Source organism: Triturus cristatus, chromosome 12 (assembly GCF_964204655.1).
Source record: "Triturus cristatus chromosome 12, aTriCri1.1, whole genome shotgun sequence".
In the NCBI taxonomy this organism is placed as follows: Eukaryota; Metazoa; Chordata; class Amphibia; order Caudata; family Salamandridae; genus Triturus; species Triturus cristatus.
The window spans coordinates 601,539,535-601,559,046 of NC_140595.1; the positions used below are offsets into that span (position 1 = coordinate 601,539,535).

Sequence of the window (19,512 nt, forward strand, 5' to 3'; positions counted from 1 at the left end):
GATCGGCCCGTATCAAGCCGGCTTCCTCAAAGGCAGGCTCTCCAATGATAACATTAGGCTGTTAAGCCATGTTTTACAGATGCGGATAACATCCTAATAATAACAGAACATGCACACATTGTTACCCCGATATTATGACTAAAATCAAGGAATACTCTGTGGTTTCGCGTTACACTCTTAAAAAGAATAAATCTTAGGCATGTCCACTGAATATTATCTGCACCAAAGAGGTTCTGGGCAGCTCAGGCTTAGCGAGACAACCCAAAACTGGCCCCACCCGTGCGGCGCACCGGGGGATTGCCCAGTGCCCGCTACGGCCAGTCCGGCCCTGCTAGTGCTCCAAAAAGTTCAAAAATTCCTAGAAGGATGGTCGACAAAATTCCTGACTTGGTGGGGCAAATGTGAATCCATAAAAATGGTTATTACTCAGATTTTTAACTATTCATTAAACATGTCCCCATCCTCAGCTTGGATGAATATTTCTACAACATAGACTGTCTTCTTAACAAATTCATTTGGAATTCTAAAAAACCTTGCTTCTCTCCAAAGAAACTTACCTAAATTTCTAGGCAGTGCTAATCTTGTAGACTTCTGAAAATACCAACTCAACTTTCTGGCCGCCCAAGGTGCGAAATGGCTTGACAATACCCCTGACTTCATACCTCCAAGGCTCTCCTTTGAACAATTGCTAGCAGACCGTCTCCCACTGGTGTCCCTCCTAACAATTTACAAATACCATCTGTCTGACACTCTGCTATGAGCTTGTGAACTCGTACTGATGCAGGAGATGTTGGGTCAGATCTCTCATCTCTTCCCATTGTGCACGTACCCAAAAGAAACCTCCGATCTTCCAACCTCGCACTGGCTGAAACCCCGCACATCCACAGAGCCAGAGCAGGTGGAAGATCCTTCTCTCACATTGCAGCCAAGACCTGGAACGAGCTACCGGCAGACATCAGATGCGCCCCCTCCCTGAACACCTGCAGGAAGACCCTCAAGACCTGGCTCTTCGGCTAAACCGATCTGCGGAACCCCCTCAGCGCCTTGAGACCCTCACGGGTGAGTAGCATGCTTACAATTCCCCGATTGATTGAAAATATAATGCTATAAATTACATGGATAAGTGAAATGTCCTCAACCACAAGAGTGCTGTAGCTGAAGAAATTTCAAGGTGTACAGGCATACGGTCTCTTCAAATCTCAGGTAGAACCGACAACAAAATAGCTCATTGTCAGACATCACCCTGATTGCAATTCACTCTCTACTCTTAGTGGCTGTACGCTCTTGGTTAAAAGTGGGTGAATATTCCAAGGATAAATGGGGCTGTTTCGCAGGAGGGACCTCTTCAGGGGAAAATGATCCCCAATTTTATGTTGTCCAACGGAATCTTCAACTTTGGGACCAGTCTGTCCCAACAGTGACTGTCCCTACTACAACAGTCTGAACTTGTGTGCAATGGAACAGCTGGATATTGAGTAAGGAGGGCAGATTTGAGCTTCCAATGATTATCAAGGGACACATCTTTTAAAGTGGAACACAAGAAGAGTTGTCCTTCCAAACCAACAGGATGACCATTTAGCATAAATTACACACCATATGTAGGTGCTGCAATTGCAGCACTTTCCACTTATCGCCACTGGCCTCGCCAAATGCGCTGTGTGGACAGTGTCGACTGCTGGTCTCCATAGGATGGTGCATTCTTCAGGTTCAGGTCAATACTTGGGCGGGAAAATGCAGAAGGAAAATTCTGGATCCCAGCACCACGAGACACTGCCGCAGGCTTACGTGCTTGGCAGCAGTACATACGACAAGTAAAACCCCACGGAATGGAATAAAACCCATACCTATGATAGGGACACACTGTTTGCCAGAAAATAGTACGGTCCTGGAGGTGGGGACAAAAGCTAAAATATGAGATTTTTTTATAAAGGAATTGCAGACGCTTCTGATAGGGGTGTAATTGCCTATTGTGGCATAAAACAACAAGTATGTTTTGCATACTTCGCCAGATTTGGGTAAACCTTATTGCTGTGGCAGTAAAAATTGGTTAAATTTTAAAACAAAAAATTTCCAAAGCAGGAGACGCAAGTTCAGTAAAACTCAATTTCCAAAATATTTATCTAAACAAATGTTTAGTTAGACCCAACAGCCCTGCAGTTGCAAAGGGAAATTAGATAATTTTCAAGAACAATTTACGAGGTATTAAGCCATTTACTTCCAGATCCAAATGCGAGCTAGAAATATAGAAACATTTTGCTGGGGATTTGTGATAAGGAATGGATGTGTGAAGTCAGGTGTTTAGGCATACACAATCACAGTCCCCAGTACTTCAAATGTAAGTGACATCATCCATGTGAAAAAAATATATCTCACAAAATCCGTGTTCCAACATAAAGCACGTTTGAAGCCACATTAGGAAAACGGGTCAAAAAACCCCAATGTAAATAAAAATGACATACATCACACTAAAACACAGTGGAGTGCTGAGTACTGCTTTCCGCATATGTCCAGACCAGAAGGTTAAACATAAATCCCTGATAGTCAAAGTGTTTTTACCTTCGTCTTCCCTCATAGTGCATTTACCATACATTCAATTGATTTATATGCAGTGTTCAACCATATTTTACAGAACATTAATCGTTTGTCTTTGAGCAAGTTCCTCATACCACAGGAACATTTTTTACCTTCCAGTATATGTGACTTCAGCTCTTTCAACTGTAGGACTAGAGTAAGTAGGTTTACATTAGACGTAAAAAAATTAAATACCTGATGAAATAATTCCATGTCTATTTCAGCTTCTGCCTTCCAGGAGTCTTCATCTGAATCAAGAGGGAAAGGGTATGTCAGCATTTCACATAGTCTCAAATATGTTGCTAAATTGGTACATACAGCTCATTAATTTCTAATTATGATGGTTTTATAGGAGGCACAAATACTACCAATTAGTAAACACCATATCTAGCTTAGTCAATTCGGCAGCATGCTATGAGTAATAAAACCGCGTTTATCATAGACCATTTAGACTAAAGCCACAACCTTTCATTTTGCAGCTGCAATAAATCAGAATTTCTCCCTGCAACACTACTACTCCAGATGAACTACACAGAGACATCTTTTTTATTCATGCACCTGGATCACCTGGACATCAAGATTCAAAGTCCTGGGTTTTTGAACTTTTGTATTACAACCCATTGCTATCAGATGTCAAAGCAACCCACGGCTACAATTCCCAGAATACCATAAGCTTTGATATAAAATCCCAGCACTGGAAACATGGGGTCCAAAGGTAGATGTCAGCCATGTCCCCCGAAAGGGTGGAAGTAAGGATTCTTTTTAATTTTTCCCTCAAGTTGATTCATGGTCACCTTTGAATATCTCTCTAGCTATTAACACCACTTTAAAAAACATATGGTAGCCAAAAAGCGCTGGAGGCACTGGTTCTTTTCTTGAAGAACCAGCACTATTCTCAGTGTTGAGATTAAGCCTTCAGCAATGCTTTGTGAAGCAGTGTCTCCGAGCCCCAATAAGTTTTTCCTAACAGCCCTTTGCATTTTTCCACACTAAGCTTGAGGTTCATGCATGATACTCCAGTTGTACTGTTAAACATCACAGCTAGGTTTTGAAGTCTCAAGTGACAGTGGCTACTACAGTCTAAATCTAGGCTACAAGAAACTGACCGAGCAGACAGCATAAACTTTGGTTATGTCCTTTCAGAGATGGCCTACTGACTAAAGTCATGTAGGGTCTGTTCTGTCCTCCATGATGTCTGGGGCACGGATAAAAGAAGCATATGTCTGTTAGGTTCATGTGTGTTCCTGTTCGGCAAATAATGGAGTCCAGATGACCACGTTTGTGTTGCACAAGATGGTGAGGGAGTGAGGCTGCTAATGTCCACCTTCCTACCCCCCTCCTTAAAACCAGTTCTCTCTTTGAGTGTTGGAAGGATGACCACACAGCCCTTTAATGTAGCTTCACTTTCCCTGTAAGAATTTAACTCTCTCCAACCAAGTCTTGAAAAGAGCATCCAAAAATGCACATGAGCCCACGTAATCAGTGTCAGCAGAGCTGCACAACCTGAACGACAGATGATCATGCCCCAACAACTGAGTGGGCTCAGGAAATTCAAATAATGACGACCACGTGATTAGCCAGGCCCGCCATCAGTGGACCATAGATTCTGCCCCATTTCTACAGTACCTTGATCAAATGAACACAGCTGAACACCAGAATAGGAGAGAAGAAGAAACTAGTGGTAAGAGTAGGACTTATGCTGCATTACAAATTTCCCTCATGAATAATGTAGGTCCAAGAAAGACTTAACAAAAACACCTGGATGAGACCTGGGGATAAAGGAAGAACGTATCTCACAATACAAAATTGTAAAGTGCGCTTGCCAGAAGGAAGTGTATATGACGAGCTGCAATGCATGGCACAAAATATCATCCTTACTCTCCTCTGCATACACAATCACTCAATCCTCTGTCTCCGACAAAAAGTTTGATAACTGTATTTTTATGCTTTGGGATTCTCAATGTCCAACTCAAAACTCTTGCATTTTATCGGTCTTTATTATTTTGCTAAGATCTCACTTCAAGAGAAAGGCCAATCTCCTCCCTCCGATCTTCTAATCTATCATACAAACCCCTCTCAACCCTTCAACCAACAGATATTTAAATATGTAGAGCTCACTTTTAGTGACCTGCCTCTCAGAAGGCAGCCACAGCTTGGTTGCTGGAAAAACAAGCGTGGGGCAATCTCAATGGGCTAAGTGAAAAAAGGCCACCACCAATTCCCAAGGAGAGGCAGAGAGTAAGACTAAACCTGTTTCCAGGAAATTCAGAACCTTCTTCAGTCAAGAAGGGTCAGCCTGCTGTATTCCAGTCCAACCTGGTGCTCTGGAGTGCCCATACCCTACCTCATTGGCAGACCTTAGAAAGTTCAGCAGGCTGTGCTTTTACCCCTGCTTAATCTCTTGCTATCAGCTTAGAAAGGTTGCTTTCATATGGGAACCACTGAAATAATTTTCTTAGCCCTTATGGTTCCAGAGAACAACAAATGAAGCGGTATTCAAGAGTCTTTTTTCCTGGTCAGTAGCCAAGTGACCAATGGAAACCCTGGTATACTTAATCGGTGCACTGGAAAATTTCTACTGCAGTCAGGAGAGATACAGACCAACTATCCTGCTTGGGCCTCTATAGGCACTCTGGCAAGTCACTGCGCAGTAGTATACCAACAAGTACTGGCCTTTTGAAAGCCAGCAATTAAGTCAGTCTCTCCCCGTAACTGGAGGCTGGACACCAAGTCATCCACCCTTTGGACACAACTGGAGAGACCCCCAAGAAGTAGATTTACTTATTGAAGGAGTGGGCACTTTATGTCTGTGGGTGGTGGGTCCTCAGGAAATCTAGGCTATCGTTCTGGGCTTCGTGGCAGATGCATTCCTGAGCACATTCCACGCTCTGAAAGTCAGCTACTGCATACCAAAACATAAATGTTAGGTTTGGCTTTAAAGTGAATGCTGAAAAACACTCAGTAGCATTCAGGAACTGATTAGCTCCAACAAGACCTATGTGCAGCTGAACCTTCCCCATAGGATAGCATTGGCTACAGGGTTCAATGCTAAACTAAAATCTGATGCCCAACGCTGAGAAGAAAACCGTCTGAGGTTGGTTTCCTTGCCAATTAGGTGCAAGGCACTTTTGATTACAATGCTTCAAAGCACTTGTAATTAAACTATTTGCCCACTAAATAACATACAGTTTTGTTATTAAAGTGAAGATCTGATTGGGCGTTCCATTCTGCGTAATCTACCTGTGAATATTGAGTGTCTTAACCTACACCCCATCGTAAAATATGTCCTGACTGTTCGGCCATGCTATTCAAAGACAGTAAAGTGCTAAAAGGAAGTACTTGGTAACCTAGTTTGCATAAAACAATACTATGTCCCAGGACACTAGTATAAACATTACTTTTATAATTCTAGTCAGTACCCTCTGACTGTTCTAGGACCCCAAGAAAATGCCTCACACTCCGAGACACAACTCTCAGCTCATATACACACACACACACACAAACACATCCAAACATCCAATGATTGTCATGCTCTTATTCCCATCTTTACTAAAATGCCTCACCCCATCCTTCCTTTCACCAATTCAACACATTTCAATCATGCGCTTAGAAGTACGAGTTACTTACCTTCGGTAACGATGCATCTGGTAGAGACAATTCTAGCCGCAGATTCCTTCATGTAGAATTATCCCCAGGCGGGAGACTGGATCCGGAAACGTTTTTGCCACAGCATCGCTGCACGCCGGGGGCCACATCACGCGACTCCGCCCAGGCGTCGTCCGCGTACGTGACGTCAGCGAGCTCACATAAGACCCGGCACGCCTACGTCAGATTTCTTCGGAGAACTTTTCCACACCACAACGCAGAACCACCAGATAAAAAACTGTGGAAGCATGGGAACAGTGAGCGAAGAGCAGAAAAATTGGAAAGAAAAGAAGAACAAGCAGAAACCTGTGCAGTCCCCCTGCCAGCACATAGACAACCCCCATCCCTGTGCCCCTGAGGCAAAGAACATGCGTAAAAGTCATGGCACACGCAGTAAACCCACCCCCCCCCCCATCCTGAGCAAGGAATGGGACCAGTCCCAAAACAGACAGGGACAACAAACTTCCAAGCCACCCCAACCTAGAGGGACACCACCCACAAGGGACAAAGGCAAGACATGGCCAGATGACCCTTACCAGAGGATAGCAATGGAAGGAAGGGAGGGGAGGGAGGAAAGGGATAGAAAGCAATCCACCCCCCCACCCCACCCCAAACCTGGAGTAGCCAGAGCAGCAGAGAGCACAGGAACCCCTACCTCCAAAGAACCAAAGGAGGAATGAACCGCCCCCAGACGGAGCCACCCGTCAAGAACAAGGAAGGCACTCACAGGAGACGTCAGCGAGGTCACATAAGACCCGCCCCGGCGCGCCTACGTCAGTTTTCTTCAGTGAACTTTTCCGCACCTCAACGCGGAACACCAGATAAAAAACTGTGGAAGCATGGGACTAGTGTGCGAAGAGCAGAAAAATTGGAAAGAAACTGCGTCTAACACCACCACCAGAGTAGTGTCTGCCAACACCGCAGGACCCAAAGCAGGGAAAGGAGAAAGAGGAAGAACAAGCAGAAACCTGTGCAGTCACCCTGCTAGCACATCGACAGCCACCCATCCCTGTGCTCCGGGGGCAAAGAACATGTGTAAACGCATGGCCCACATCGTACACTCCACCCCTCCCCCCCTCATCCTGAGCAAGGAAAGGGACCAGTCCCAAGACAGACAGGGTCAACAAACTTCCAAGTCACACCCACCCTGGGGGGCAACCACCCACAAAGGACAAGGCAAAACCTGGCCAGAGTACCATTAAGCAGAGGAAGCAATGGAAGAAAGGGAGGGGAGGGGAGGGAGGACGGGAATAGGAAGCAATCCCCCTCAAACCCGGAATAGCCAGAGCAGCACAAGGGAGGCACTCACAGGAGAGACAGCCCCCCACCGGGAGGCGAGTACCGAAGACCAACCGAAGGGTCCTCGCAGAATAGGGGAGGAAGGGCGGGCCATGAAGGAATCTGCGGCTAGAATCGTCTCCACCAGATACATCGTTACCGAAGGTAAGTAACTCGTACATCTAATAGAGACTACTAGCCGCAGATTGCTTCACTTAGAATAGATACCCTAGCGGGAACCCCCACAAGCAGAACCCCACCGACCCCAAGGGGACGTAGGAGGTAAAGAAGGCTGAAGAGGCTCGTACACTCAGAAGAAAAACCAAGGGCAAGGACGGAGAGGCCGAAGCACCCCACTCCCCCACAAGGCAATATAGCTTCCGCCCAACGCCATGACAGGAAAAGCGGAAGAAGAAGAAGAGGGAGGCGTGGCCAAGCACGGAGAGAAGATGGCCGCGTAGTGAGTGAGCTCCGTCACCCTTCTGTCTATCCTGAGGGATTATCCGGTACACAGATTGCCAGGTCTCGACATCGGAGCACTAGCGGAGCCCAGCCCGCTTGCCCCGGCTCCGCGATCGTGTCTGTCGCCTGAGATCTGACACCTCGGAGAGCTGCGGCCGAGCCTAAAACCGGGACCCACTGTGGACTGACCTGCCACGGAGGCGCCTCGGCTACCTCGAGGTGGCGCTGCGGATCGGGCAGCAGCTGCGGTCATCCTTGTGGCCGGAGCGCCCGGTGAGCTTCTGCATCCTGCGGCGGTGGTGGCTTGGGTGTCCCGCTGGCGTACCTGAGAGCCCCCACCCCCTCTGCAACAAACATCGGAGGCAGTTCAACGCGCCGGCCGCGCTGCACTAAAATGGCAGCGGCGCGTCTTCACTGCTGAAATTTGCCCTGCTGATCGCCGCATTAAAGTGATGGCTGCCATTTCTAGTCTGCCGAAAATTGCCCATTGACCCCGGGACAGCAGCACCCCCGACCTGAGGTGTGTTGGTCTGGCGTGCATAATAGCACACACTGCACTGCGGTAAGCGCGCCGGCCGCGAAACAAGGGAGAGCGGAGGCGCGTCCTTGGGGGTGAGGTGTGGTATCTCATGTTATGAGGCATTAAGGGGTTGAAATTCTCATGGTAGAACTTGCTGATGTCATGGACTGTTGTACATTACAATGTTCTGAAAATCTACAGTTATTGGATTGACTGCTGGCTGTTGGATGGGATCTTCTCTATTGAAATAAACTTCCTATCTATCATCAACCTATCTGTCAAGTTTATTGTGCAAGATACTTCACTGGCATAGTCGGCAATGGAATCGCGAGGAGAAGATCTCAACACAAGAGTTATTGAAAAGACTCTTTTCCTCATCTTTGTAAAAAAATAAAAAAAAAAGGAAGAGAAAGCCACAAATTTAATTGGATTGTCGTCATCAAGCATTGAATTGTCGCCATGAAGCGGGCATGATTTCAAGGATTATCTGCTATACTTGGATCAAGGATATCATGGTCTAGGTGGATTGAATTACATCAAGCGGGTTCTCCTTGGCATGTCAGCTGTTTTGTAAGGTGTCTTGAGACACCTTACAAAACAGCCATGAGAATGTCAACCCCTTAATGCCTCATAACATGAGATACCACAGTGAGTTCTCCCATCAGCTGGAATCCTGACATCACTCGACAGCTGTGGGAAGCTGGATTTCGTGCACAGAGCGGGCACAACAAAGCTCTAGGGATCCTACTACCCTGAGCATGTGTCTCTCCTTCCATTGGTGCTCCTCAGCAGCTTGAACCCCGTTACCACTTGCCAGCTGCGGGTGGTTACACCATCTGTGCAAAGCGGTTTCCCTGGTGATCTAGGAGACCCCTTACCCTGAACGCCTGGTGCCCCCTGCGAAGTCTTGCCGGTTGGAGGTCCTGAGGCCGGGGTGGCCGGCTTACGCAAATCCTGAGCCATAGCGCGCCTCGCTAACCTTGATAATAGCCTTCCAGCCTGTCCTTTCGACCGCAGCCCTAGGGGGGGGTGAAAATCGGAAGCGGCCGCAGGGACCCCTACATCTGCAAGACTCGGACCTGAGTTCCGGACCAGCGGTGAGTCACGCGTCGGGGTTGGGTTGGAGCCGGTGTGTTGTTGTGGTGCCCGCCTCCCCCGTCCCACAACTCAAGCCTGCCTAACACTCGCCTTGAACGCTACAATGGAGCGCGTGAAGGGATCTGGGTCCCGGGGGCCAAAACCTATTCAATCTAACAAGCTGGACCGATACATGGTCTCTAAAGAGACACAGCGGGCCAATTGTCAGACGAAATCACAAGTGGTAGCCCAGGGGACGAGGAACAGGAACTTTCCCTCAAACATGTAATGGAAGCCATCTCTGGTGTTAAGACCTCCTTCGAGCACAAAATGGACACTATGGCCATTGACATTAACCTTATCAGGGCGTATATGGGGAAACTAAATGAAAAAGTCAAATAGGTGGAAATAACAGCTACCAGCCTGGTGGGAGACGTCGCGCAGCTACAAAAGGGGGTCCGCGACCTCCAGGACTCTCGTACTTCTACAGACGTTAAGCTGGATGACTATGAAGGCCGCCTACGTCGAAACAACCTCCACATTGTTGGAGTTCCCGAGAAATCGGAAGGGCACACCCCAGACCTCTTTGTTGAGGAACTCATTCTCAACCATTTGGAACCCAACGGCCTCAGTAAATTCTTTGTGATCGAGCGAGCCCACAGGGTCCCGGGCGGCCGACACAAGCCGGGTGCTCTCCCGCGGCCCATGTTGGCTCGGGTCTTAAACTTCCGAGACAGAGACTTTATTCCCCAAAACTCCAGAGCTGGCGCACCCCTCCGGTATGAAAATGAGGACATCTCCTTCTTCCCGGACTTTACTCAAAGAGTGCAGAGGAGATTCCTATCGGTGAAGCGGGACCTGAGAGATAAAGGCCTAAAATACTCTATGCTATTCCTCCGGGTTGAGGCCAACGGAAAAGTGTGTTTTTTTTGACCAGCCGGAGGCAGTGGCGGAGTGGATTGAGTATAGGGGTGCAAGGAGCCCAGCAGATCGTGGAGCCGGGGACACGGCAGGCACTCAGCCGCCCTGATGAAGGAATCTCCATGCAGGCAACTTTCTATAGAACACAATGAAACAGCGGGGTGGGTTGGGGGGAGGGGAATGGCAACTGCGCTTCACTCAAAGGGACTAATAAATTTCTACTGTTTTCAAGTCATTATGGCAATTTATGGTATAACGAAGTGCCTGTGTGGGGCAGGGGTACGGAGCCTGCTATTTTCCCCGTTTTTTCTTCCTTTGAATTTCGTTAGGGCGACAGGCACTCTGCAAGTTTCTAATGGGCAGTTTAGAGCCCAGAGTGCAGGGCAGCAGGGAGGGGGAGGGGGGGGGGGGATGTTGGGATGGGGTTTCGAGTTGGATGGTTTGGTGTTTTTTGTTTCTGATCGGCACAGTACATGAGTGTTTCGGTGAAAGTCCTAATGCAAAGGTTACCGCAGGGGATTGTTAGCGGGTCCATGGTCATGCTGAAGATGATGGGGGATAGGGGTGTAGGGATCCGGAACTGGAGCGTTAGTGGGTCAGGGGATAATGGCAAACGGAGTGTCGTGCTCCAATATATTGAGTATTTCTACAATGATGGGGGATAAGGAGGTTAAAGTTCTAAGTTGGAATGTGAACGGGTTAGGGGATAAAATTAAGCGAAGTACAGTACTCCAACATATTAAGAGGCATTCCCCGGATGTGGTCCTACTGCAGGAAACACACTTAGTTGACAATACCTGCAAAGCAATGCACAGGGGAGGATACAAAATAATTGCTCGTGCAGGATTTACATCAGGTTCCAGGGGTGTGGGCATAATGATGAAAAACACCTTCCCTCTAGCAGGGAGTTCCACCTGGACAGATGATCGCGGCAGATATGTTGGTGTCACTGGGATGTGGGAAGGCCGCTTGATCACTTTTATGTCAGTCTATGTCCCCCCAGGTCTTCAGAATACCATGTTTACTGACCTGGGTACGGTCTTGCTTGCGGTGCCTGAGGGACTTCTGATGCTAGGGGGCAACTTTAACGCAGTCGTCTCTGGGGAGTTGGATAGGTTTCCTCCCCGGGAAATGGGGCGGGCTACCCGCTGGTTACCTGATTTCCTAGAAGCCATGGGCCTGGTGGATAGCTGGAGGCTCTACCACCCAGATCAGATGCAATACATCTTTCACTCTGGAGCTCATAACAGCCTCTCCAGGCTAGACTACTGGCTAGTACCCGCCGCACAAGCCACCTACATACATAACTTTAGCCATTTAGCCAGAGGCATTTCTGATCACTCCCCACTTTGGATCCAACTCCTTCTGAGCCCGGGATCGTCGGGGAGATTGGCCCCAATTAACACCTGGTACCTGCAAAGACCTTCTTAAGACTTTAGACGAATACTTCACCAATAATGTGGGTTCAGTGACTTCCGCCCAGTCTTTGTGGGAAGCGTTTAAGACGGTAATCCGTGGGCAGGCTTTATCGCTTATATCAGGCTCCAAGAAAGATAAACAAAAAGAAATTATTGAACTTGAGACAGAAATCTATAGTCTTGAGGGCGAACTGGAATCGGGGGTGACGCCGGACAAGCTTCATCTACTAAGCTTGAAGCAACATGACTACAATATGCGGGTCACAGATAGGGCCAAGGCCCTTAGCAGAGAGCAACAGGGCAGGCTTTACGATTTGGGAGATAAAGCCGGGAAACTAATTGCCTGGCTAGACAGAAAGGAATGGGTGAGCCGCATTGTTCCGGAGCTTAGAACAGAGGGAGATGTCCTAATCACGGAGCCGCAGGAGATAGTGGACAGATTTGCTGAACACTTTCAAACAGTATATACTACAATATCCCCTCACTCGGAGGCAGATTTGCAGGAACTGCTTCGTGATATCAATCTCCTTTGTCTCTCCCCTGACAACCGAAAATATATGGATAGTCCCCTCACAAAGGATGAGATCGCCCAGGCAATTCGCTCCTTAAACTCTGGAAAAGCACTAGGCCCAAACAGGCTCCCCATTGAACTTTATAAACTCCGGCCAGATAAACTTTCTCCCCACTTAAAGTCAATGTTTGAGGAGTCTAGAGAAGCAGGGGTGTTACCCCGGGAACAAAGGCTGGCCACCATTGTCACCATCCACAAAGAGGGAAAGGTCGCGACGGATTGTGCCTCATACAGGCCCATTTCGCTTTTGAACACAGAGCCCAAAATGTTGGCCAAACTTTTAGCTAATCGGTTGATAAAGGTGATCACAACCCCAATACACCCCGATCAGTCTGGCTTTATGCCCCATAGAAACATCGCCCTTAACCTGCGTAGAGTTCATGGGGTAATAGATAGAGCCCGCACCCTTCAAGAACCAGCGGTGATTGTATCATTGGACGCGACAATGGCGTTTGACACCGTGGAGTGGCCCTATCTGTGGGCAGTTCTGGCTAAGTTTGGGTTTGGTCCGGAATTTATCCAATGGGTACACCTGCTGTACTCCGCACCTCTAGCACAAGTGGTGGTGAACAGGAAGGTGTCAGCCTCATTCCTACTTAGTCGTGGGACGCATCAAGGCTGCCCGTTGTCCCCCCTTCTTTTTTCCCTGGCCTTGGAACCCCTTGCTGCGTGGATTCATTGGGATCCAATGATACGAGGACTGAGGTGGTCCCCCGGGTGGGAAGATCGTATATATCTTTATACGCCGATGACATCTTGCTCTATTTGGCTTCTCCGCAGAAATCCCTAATTGTAGTTCTCGATATTCTGGCAGTCTTTGGGAAGTTATCGGGACTCTCCATAAATTGGGGGAAATCCCTGCTATTTGCTCTTAATGGGAACCCTCCTGTTCCTCCCCGAGGTTGTCAGATACAAATTAATAACAGGGGGTTTAAATATTTGGGGATCTTTGTTTCCCTTGACCCTTCAGTTCGATATGCTCGTAACCTGCTCCCCCCCCCCCCCCTTCAAAAACTCAGAAGTGACATTGCCAATTGGAGGAAGCTCCCCATCTCACTCCTGGGTAGGGCCGTCCTTTTCAAAATGATGGCCCTGCCCAGATTCCTATACGCCCTGCAAAATACATTAGTTCAAGCATCCAAATTCAGGGAAATTGAGGGCCTACAAAGAGACCTACTGTGGGACGGAAGACCTTGAATCGCATTAAACAAGCTAACGTTAAACTGGTACGATGGGGGCATTAGTCTCCCGGATATCAGGTTGTACTACTGGGCCTCCCAATTTGCAGCTATTAACCATGGCATGTTCGGCCGCATAGACGATCTGGGCTACACCAGGGATAAATGGATCCTACCGGGTGGGAACTACAATAGAGCTCTTTATTCTCGTCCCAAGAGATTTCAATTATCAGGCCCCAAAAAACATTCAGTTCAAATTTGGCATGACGCCACAAACTCCCTGGGATGGAGAAACAAGTTAACTTTAGCCACCCCTCTGTGGGAAAACGAAGGGTTTTGACAGGTGGGATCTTATTGGAATTTCTGCTATCAAATATATGTGGGGGATGGGTGAGATAAAGACCTTCGGGGAACTTCAAACTAAATACGAGCTGGCAGACGCGGAGAGTTTCGGCTTTATGCAGGTTCGTCATTCGCTCCAATCCACGTTACCTAGGTGGATAGTTACCCCGGAGGTCTCCCCACTAGAGGACAGTGTTCTGGATGGTCACCTCCCCGAGATAACGATTTCTCTAATATACAAAAGGTTGATTAACCACATGGCGGATCCTCTTCAGTCACTGAGAGAAAAATGGGTGCAAGACGGAATAGAAATGGATGACGAGGACTGGCAATCGGCGATATCCTCCCCCAAAGTAGTGGCGATTTCAGCGCGACTACGGCTGGTTCAATTAAAAATCCTTCACAGAATATATCTATTGGGGCCCCGATTGGTGAGCATGGGGTGGGCTGACACGGGAGAATGCAGGAGACAATGTGGCCTTATCGGCACCTATATGCACACTATCTGGGAATGTGCACATATTAGCTCATATTGGCTTCAGATACACGACACAATCAGTAAGGTGTTACACATCACTCTCCGACCGGAGGCACGGAGATGCCTACTAAACATATGGGAGCCTACAGATTTGAATACCTCGCAGACTCAGTGGGCCACTCTAGGATTCATGTTAGCTAAACGTAATATCGCTCAGCTATGGGGAGCAGCACGCCCGCCCACCCTAGAGGACTGGGAAAGAAATCTCGACTGGCTCGACTGGTGCATGTTCAGATAAAAAACGGTGTATCTGGCAAGGGGATGTCCCAAGAAGTGGTCGCGAGTCTGGGGCCAGTGGAATGGCTATAGAGGGGAGATTTGTGCACCACCCTGTAACAATGATCATGAAGACCCTGACTCCCCGCAACGCTCCTTGATATTGTAATGTATGTATGTCCCTCCGACTGTGTGAAATGTGCTGACTCGCCCGATCCTCTGTAATGTATGATTTGCCGATGATTGTTAATAAAAAGAGATATAAGAATAAAAAAGAAGAAGAAGCAGCAGCCTAGAGGGCCCAAGGAAACGAGGGAAAAGAAGGCGAACCCACACCAGATGGAGAGCAGCCTGCCAGCCAGAACAGCGCCAGCAGTCAAAGCCGCCAGAAACAAGAACCACCTGAGGCCCCAGGAAGGCTGAGTAGGCGACGCCTGGCAAGGGAGAACACAGGATCATCCCAGACCTCAGGACAGGGGCAGGGAGAGGAAGAGATGCCCTGGCACACCACTACGAGTGGCAGTGCACACGACCTCAGGAAGCAAAAGAAACTTACCTAAACGCCATGGAGAACAGGACCCGAAGGCGACCAGAACCCTCTAGCAGAGCGCAAGCTATACGACAGCTACCACTACCCCACACGGGGTACGTGAAGTCCCAAGATATGGGAACCCTCTTTGGAAGAACTTCCGCAGCAGAGGAAAAAAAACAAAAAAGCCACGGGGGAAAAAAACACCCCCGCTGAAGGCTTGACAAGCAGCCCAAGCAAAGCAGAAGGCCCAATCTCAGGGCCAAGTCTGCGCAACAACTCCTGCAGAACCCATACACAATCAACATAAGGGCCGTCCAGCAGCCAACAATGCCAAAGTCCCAAGGAAGGGCGTAAACGGCCAGAAAAACACACTACACAGCCAGAACAACCGGCCAAAGAAGGCCCAGAATCAACCAAACTCAGAAGTCACGGAGGGGACGAAGGAGGAGGAGGATAAGGCGGAGGAGGAGGACGGAGCCCTGCCAAGAGCCTTTGGATGGTGGAGTCGGCTGGAGCATGGAACAACAGGCTGCCATCAAATGGAAGGCCGACAAAGAGCTCCCGAATATTCTCAGGAAATACCCCATCCCGAAGCCAAGGATGGTGATGGAGAGCGACTGAGGAAGCCATGGCCCGGCCCAGCACCTATGAGACGTCCGGAGCAGAGAATAAACGCCGCAAGCTCCCGGCCATCCAATGTATGATGCCGCAAGTCCACCTGACCAGACTCATGGGACGCTGCAGATCCCAGAGACTCAGCCAAGTCCCACAAACAGGAGGAGGCCCTAGCCAGCACACACAAGGTGTTAAGGGCCCGCAGGGCCGCGCTGGTCGAGGCGAATATGTTGCGCCCCCAAGAGTCCAGCCAGCGGGCCTCTTGGGACGGCGGAGTCAACAGTGGCAGCAGGGAGGGGAAAGCAGTCCGCAAAAGGGGGCTGGCGGCTGAGGGGTGAAGGGAAAGACACGCCGGGTCACGCAGCGCCGGGAGTTGCCGGTGCAGAAGATGCTGAGGCACCGGGTCCCCTGAGGCAGGATGCCTCCAAGCCCCCGTCAAGGAAGAAAGGAGCGAACCTTCAAAGGGAAGTAAGATTACCCTCCCACCAGAGCCCTGGTGGAGGACCTCCAATAGATGGCCCGCCTGAAAGTGAGCCACCGGGTCACCTATGCGCAGGATGCCCACAGCTGTGGACACCGTGTGAGCGAAGGCCGCACCCGCCTCCGTAGGGCCCCGCGGTGGAGAAAGCAGCTCCTCTGTGGGCGACGGCTGCAAACTAAGGCGGCGTCCCCGAGGCCAAGCGGGACGGGCAAGGGCCAGACCTGGAAGTCAGAAGGAGCCAAAGAATGAGGGACCTGCCGCTCTTCCGACGAACACCTCTGCCTCAGGAAGGGCGGGGAGCCGCCCTTCGCCGCCGTTGAAAAAGATACCACACGGCGACCAGTCTCCGGGGAGGATGACACCACTATACAGCCTGCCTCCGGAGAAGGTAATCCACATGAGCTCCCCAACCTAACAGGAAGGCAGCTGTTACAAAGAATTGAGCCAGAAAGTCCTGATGAAAAGTAATTCTTTGGAGAAAATTTTCTGCCTTGCACCATCATTTTAGAGATAGTTTTGCAGTGTGTGTGGGGGGTAGAATTAGCTTGCAATCTTAACTGTCAGAAACCTGGCACCACTGATCCTAACGACCCTACTGGAGAGGTCCCATGTGTATATAACCAGGAAGTATGAGGAAAATGCTGAATTCCATAGACAACAGATGTGGTGAGCTGATATTTGGGCCGGTCTTCAAATATTTTGACAGCTCAGAAAGCTAGTCTCTCCTCTGAAGGATATACTTTTGCCACCTGCTATATACTTTTGCCACCTGCTTATCTAGCAACATTAAAAGTAGTGAATGGACTGAACTGGCATTGAAAAAGACTGTGTAGTCGAATCGTAGTGCCAGCCTGTCTAGAATTTTCTTAAAATGTGACTGATGTTAAGACAATTGAAGAGTTTGACCCTCCATGGGTAGTACTGCCAATCATAGCCTGCAGTGTTTCTTTTACTTCTATTCCTTTTCCAGACCTACAGCCTTCATGGTAGCCATCTCAGTATGTATGTATTTGCTGTGTCTTCTCATCAGTGAGCACAACGAAGTGTGGTACTAGAAAAGTTGCACAGTATCTTTGACAGGAGGGTAAACCACTGCAGCATTATGCCTTGACAGGCTGGAGTGAAATCTGTGCGGAAAGGTGAAGTTTCATAAGGACAGAGCATCATTTATTGTAGTAGCGGAGAAGAGGATGCCGGAGATGTGCACAGAGCTATTCTGGTTGCTGTTGAAAAAATTGCAGGTGTCACTGAAACAAAAGGTATGCAGGCTTATGGTGACGGTGTCTGAACGATGATCTAGGAGAAGATGGTATATTCACTGGTGACACACCACAAAAAGAAGAGTATGCACACTCAGAATACATAATCACAGGAATCTTTCTCCATTTAAGCTTTTTAACCCATGCTACATACAGGTACAGCCTGCTCGACATTGTAGGAAGTGTTGAATGTTTCGAAGTGAATCTCTACTTCAATGTCGATAGTCTTGGTGTTTTCACCATCAGTACAGCTCTCAATAACAAAGAGGTGGCATCTGTTCCTGTCCTTGACTAGTAACAATGAAATGTTACATGCCTGGACTACTCTCTGGAGACCTGTGCAAAAGAGAAGCAAGCTCTGGTATAGGCACTCAGCACTCCATGCCCCTCAGAACTCCATGACAAACTCATGCCGCATGTCTGTCTCTGAGAAGTCAGGGAGGTGACTCTGTCCTCTAGGCCCTAGAGGACAGAGTCACCTCCCTGACTTCTCAGGTCCTTCTTGACTGTGGGGAAACTTCTCTGGAAGAGGCGAATCAGAGAGAAAGACTACTGAGAAGACATGAGAATTAGTCTACATCTTCTTTCGAAAAAGAAGCAGTGCATTCACAAAGAGAGAGCACTCTGACGTATAAATATTTTCTGGGAGAAAAGATAAAACTACTCCTGATGTCCAAAGATGGTGAGCGAAGTTTAGCAAATGTTTAGAAAGTTCTTTCTTTCTTTAAATAAAGCTAAAAAGCGCAGAGTTCAGTTCTCCAGAAAGCTTATGCAGCAACGAGAAAAAAAGAAACAGAGGAACTGTCACCGACAGGGAATGATGGGGGTATTGGTAAGGGGTGCTTCCTTAAAGCAGCAATGTCAGTTTCCTGGCCTCTTTAAGCTGTAGTCTATTTAGCAACATTGCCCTCTTTTTACCTTCCTTTCCTGTAGAATTGTTATGTGAAAGAGTAGTTTTTCTTTAATGGTTTTTCAAACTCGTAGTAGGCTCCCTTTAAAACAAAAAAAGAAAACCAAGTGAAAATTGTCCAATATGTCCTTATATAGGCAGGTAAAGTTGTTTTAATTTTAAAAATAAGCACTGGCAAAGCCAGCAGGTCTTGCTTATTTTTCAACGTCCTTAAGACATGTTGTACAGCAGCATGCCTGAAAGTTTAACAAAAAATAAAAAAGCGCTATGATGCAGCTGTGGAAAAATACACGATCTAACAATATGCGTTGGTGGCCCCTACCGGCTCAAATGAAGTACTATATACATATATGTATGACAATATAATAAGGTTTCACGTGTTAGTGTGACTTTTTTTACATTCAAGAGTGAAATTGAATTATCGATTTGCCCCTCTTTTTTCTTCTCTACAATCCAACAAAATTCTTAGAGGGCTACTACAACACATGTGTATCATCCTTCTGAGAAATATAAAAGAGATCTTCTCCAGCTGATTTTAAGGCTGCTATGAGCTAGGAAAGCAACGTTTTTGCTTTGCAATTATCAATTCAAATTTATTTTTAATAGAATTGACCATTCAATTCTTATTTAGTGCCTTGCAAATGGAAGATCACCTGGGTCAGTGCTAAACAGGCCTTTCCATATGCAAGTGGCCCTTTTGGAATGTTCCACAAGCTTTATCCACGACTGTGCCATTATTTAACTTCTATCTGTAATATGCATCTTTCAAGTTACAAATACATGGTGCAAACATTTTTATGTAGACTTTAACTACTCATTAATTCTATGTCAGGACCGGAGGCGAGAATTATGCTGTACTTTATTTCCATTACTCAGCCCTTCATCATTAACAACAAAAACTACAATATCCATCATTTTTGTAGTCCCAATAGTAGTCTCTATCCTCCAATCAGGGATGTCCTTGGTCCCTGAGGGCAT

At 47.9% G+C, this 19,512-nt stretch overlaps 1 protein-coding gene across 1 annotated transcript in view; it reads right to left on the bottom strand.

Moving 5' to 3' along the window:
• The window catches only part of NFAT5 (nuclear factor of activated T cells 5), a 796,538-nt gene that overhangs the window by 376,040 nt on the left and 400,986 nt on the right, over window positions 1–19,512 (bottom strand). Inside the window, 1 exon segment of the mRNA XM_085638738.1 lies at window positions 2,767–2,819. Within this exon segment, the coding sequence (XP_085494864.1) occupies window positions 2,767–2,819 (53 nt within the window).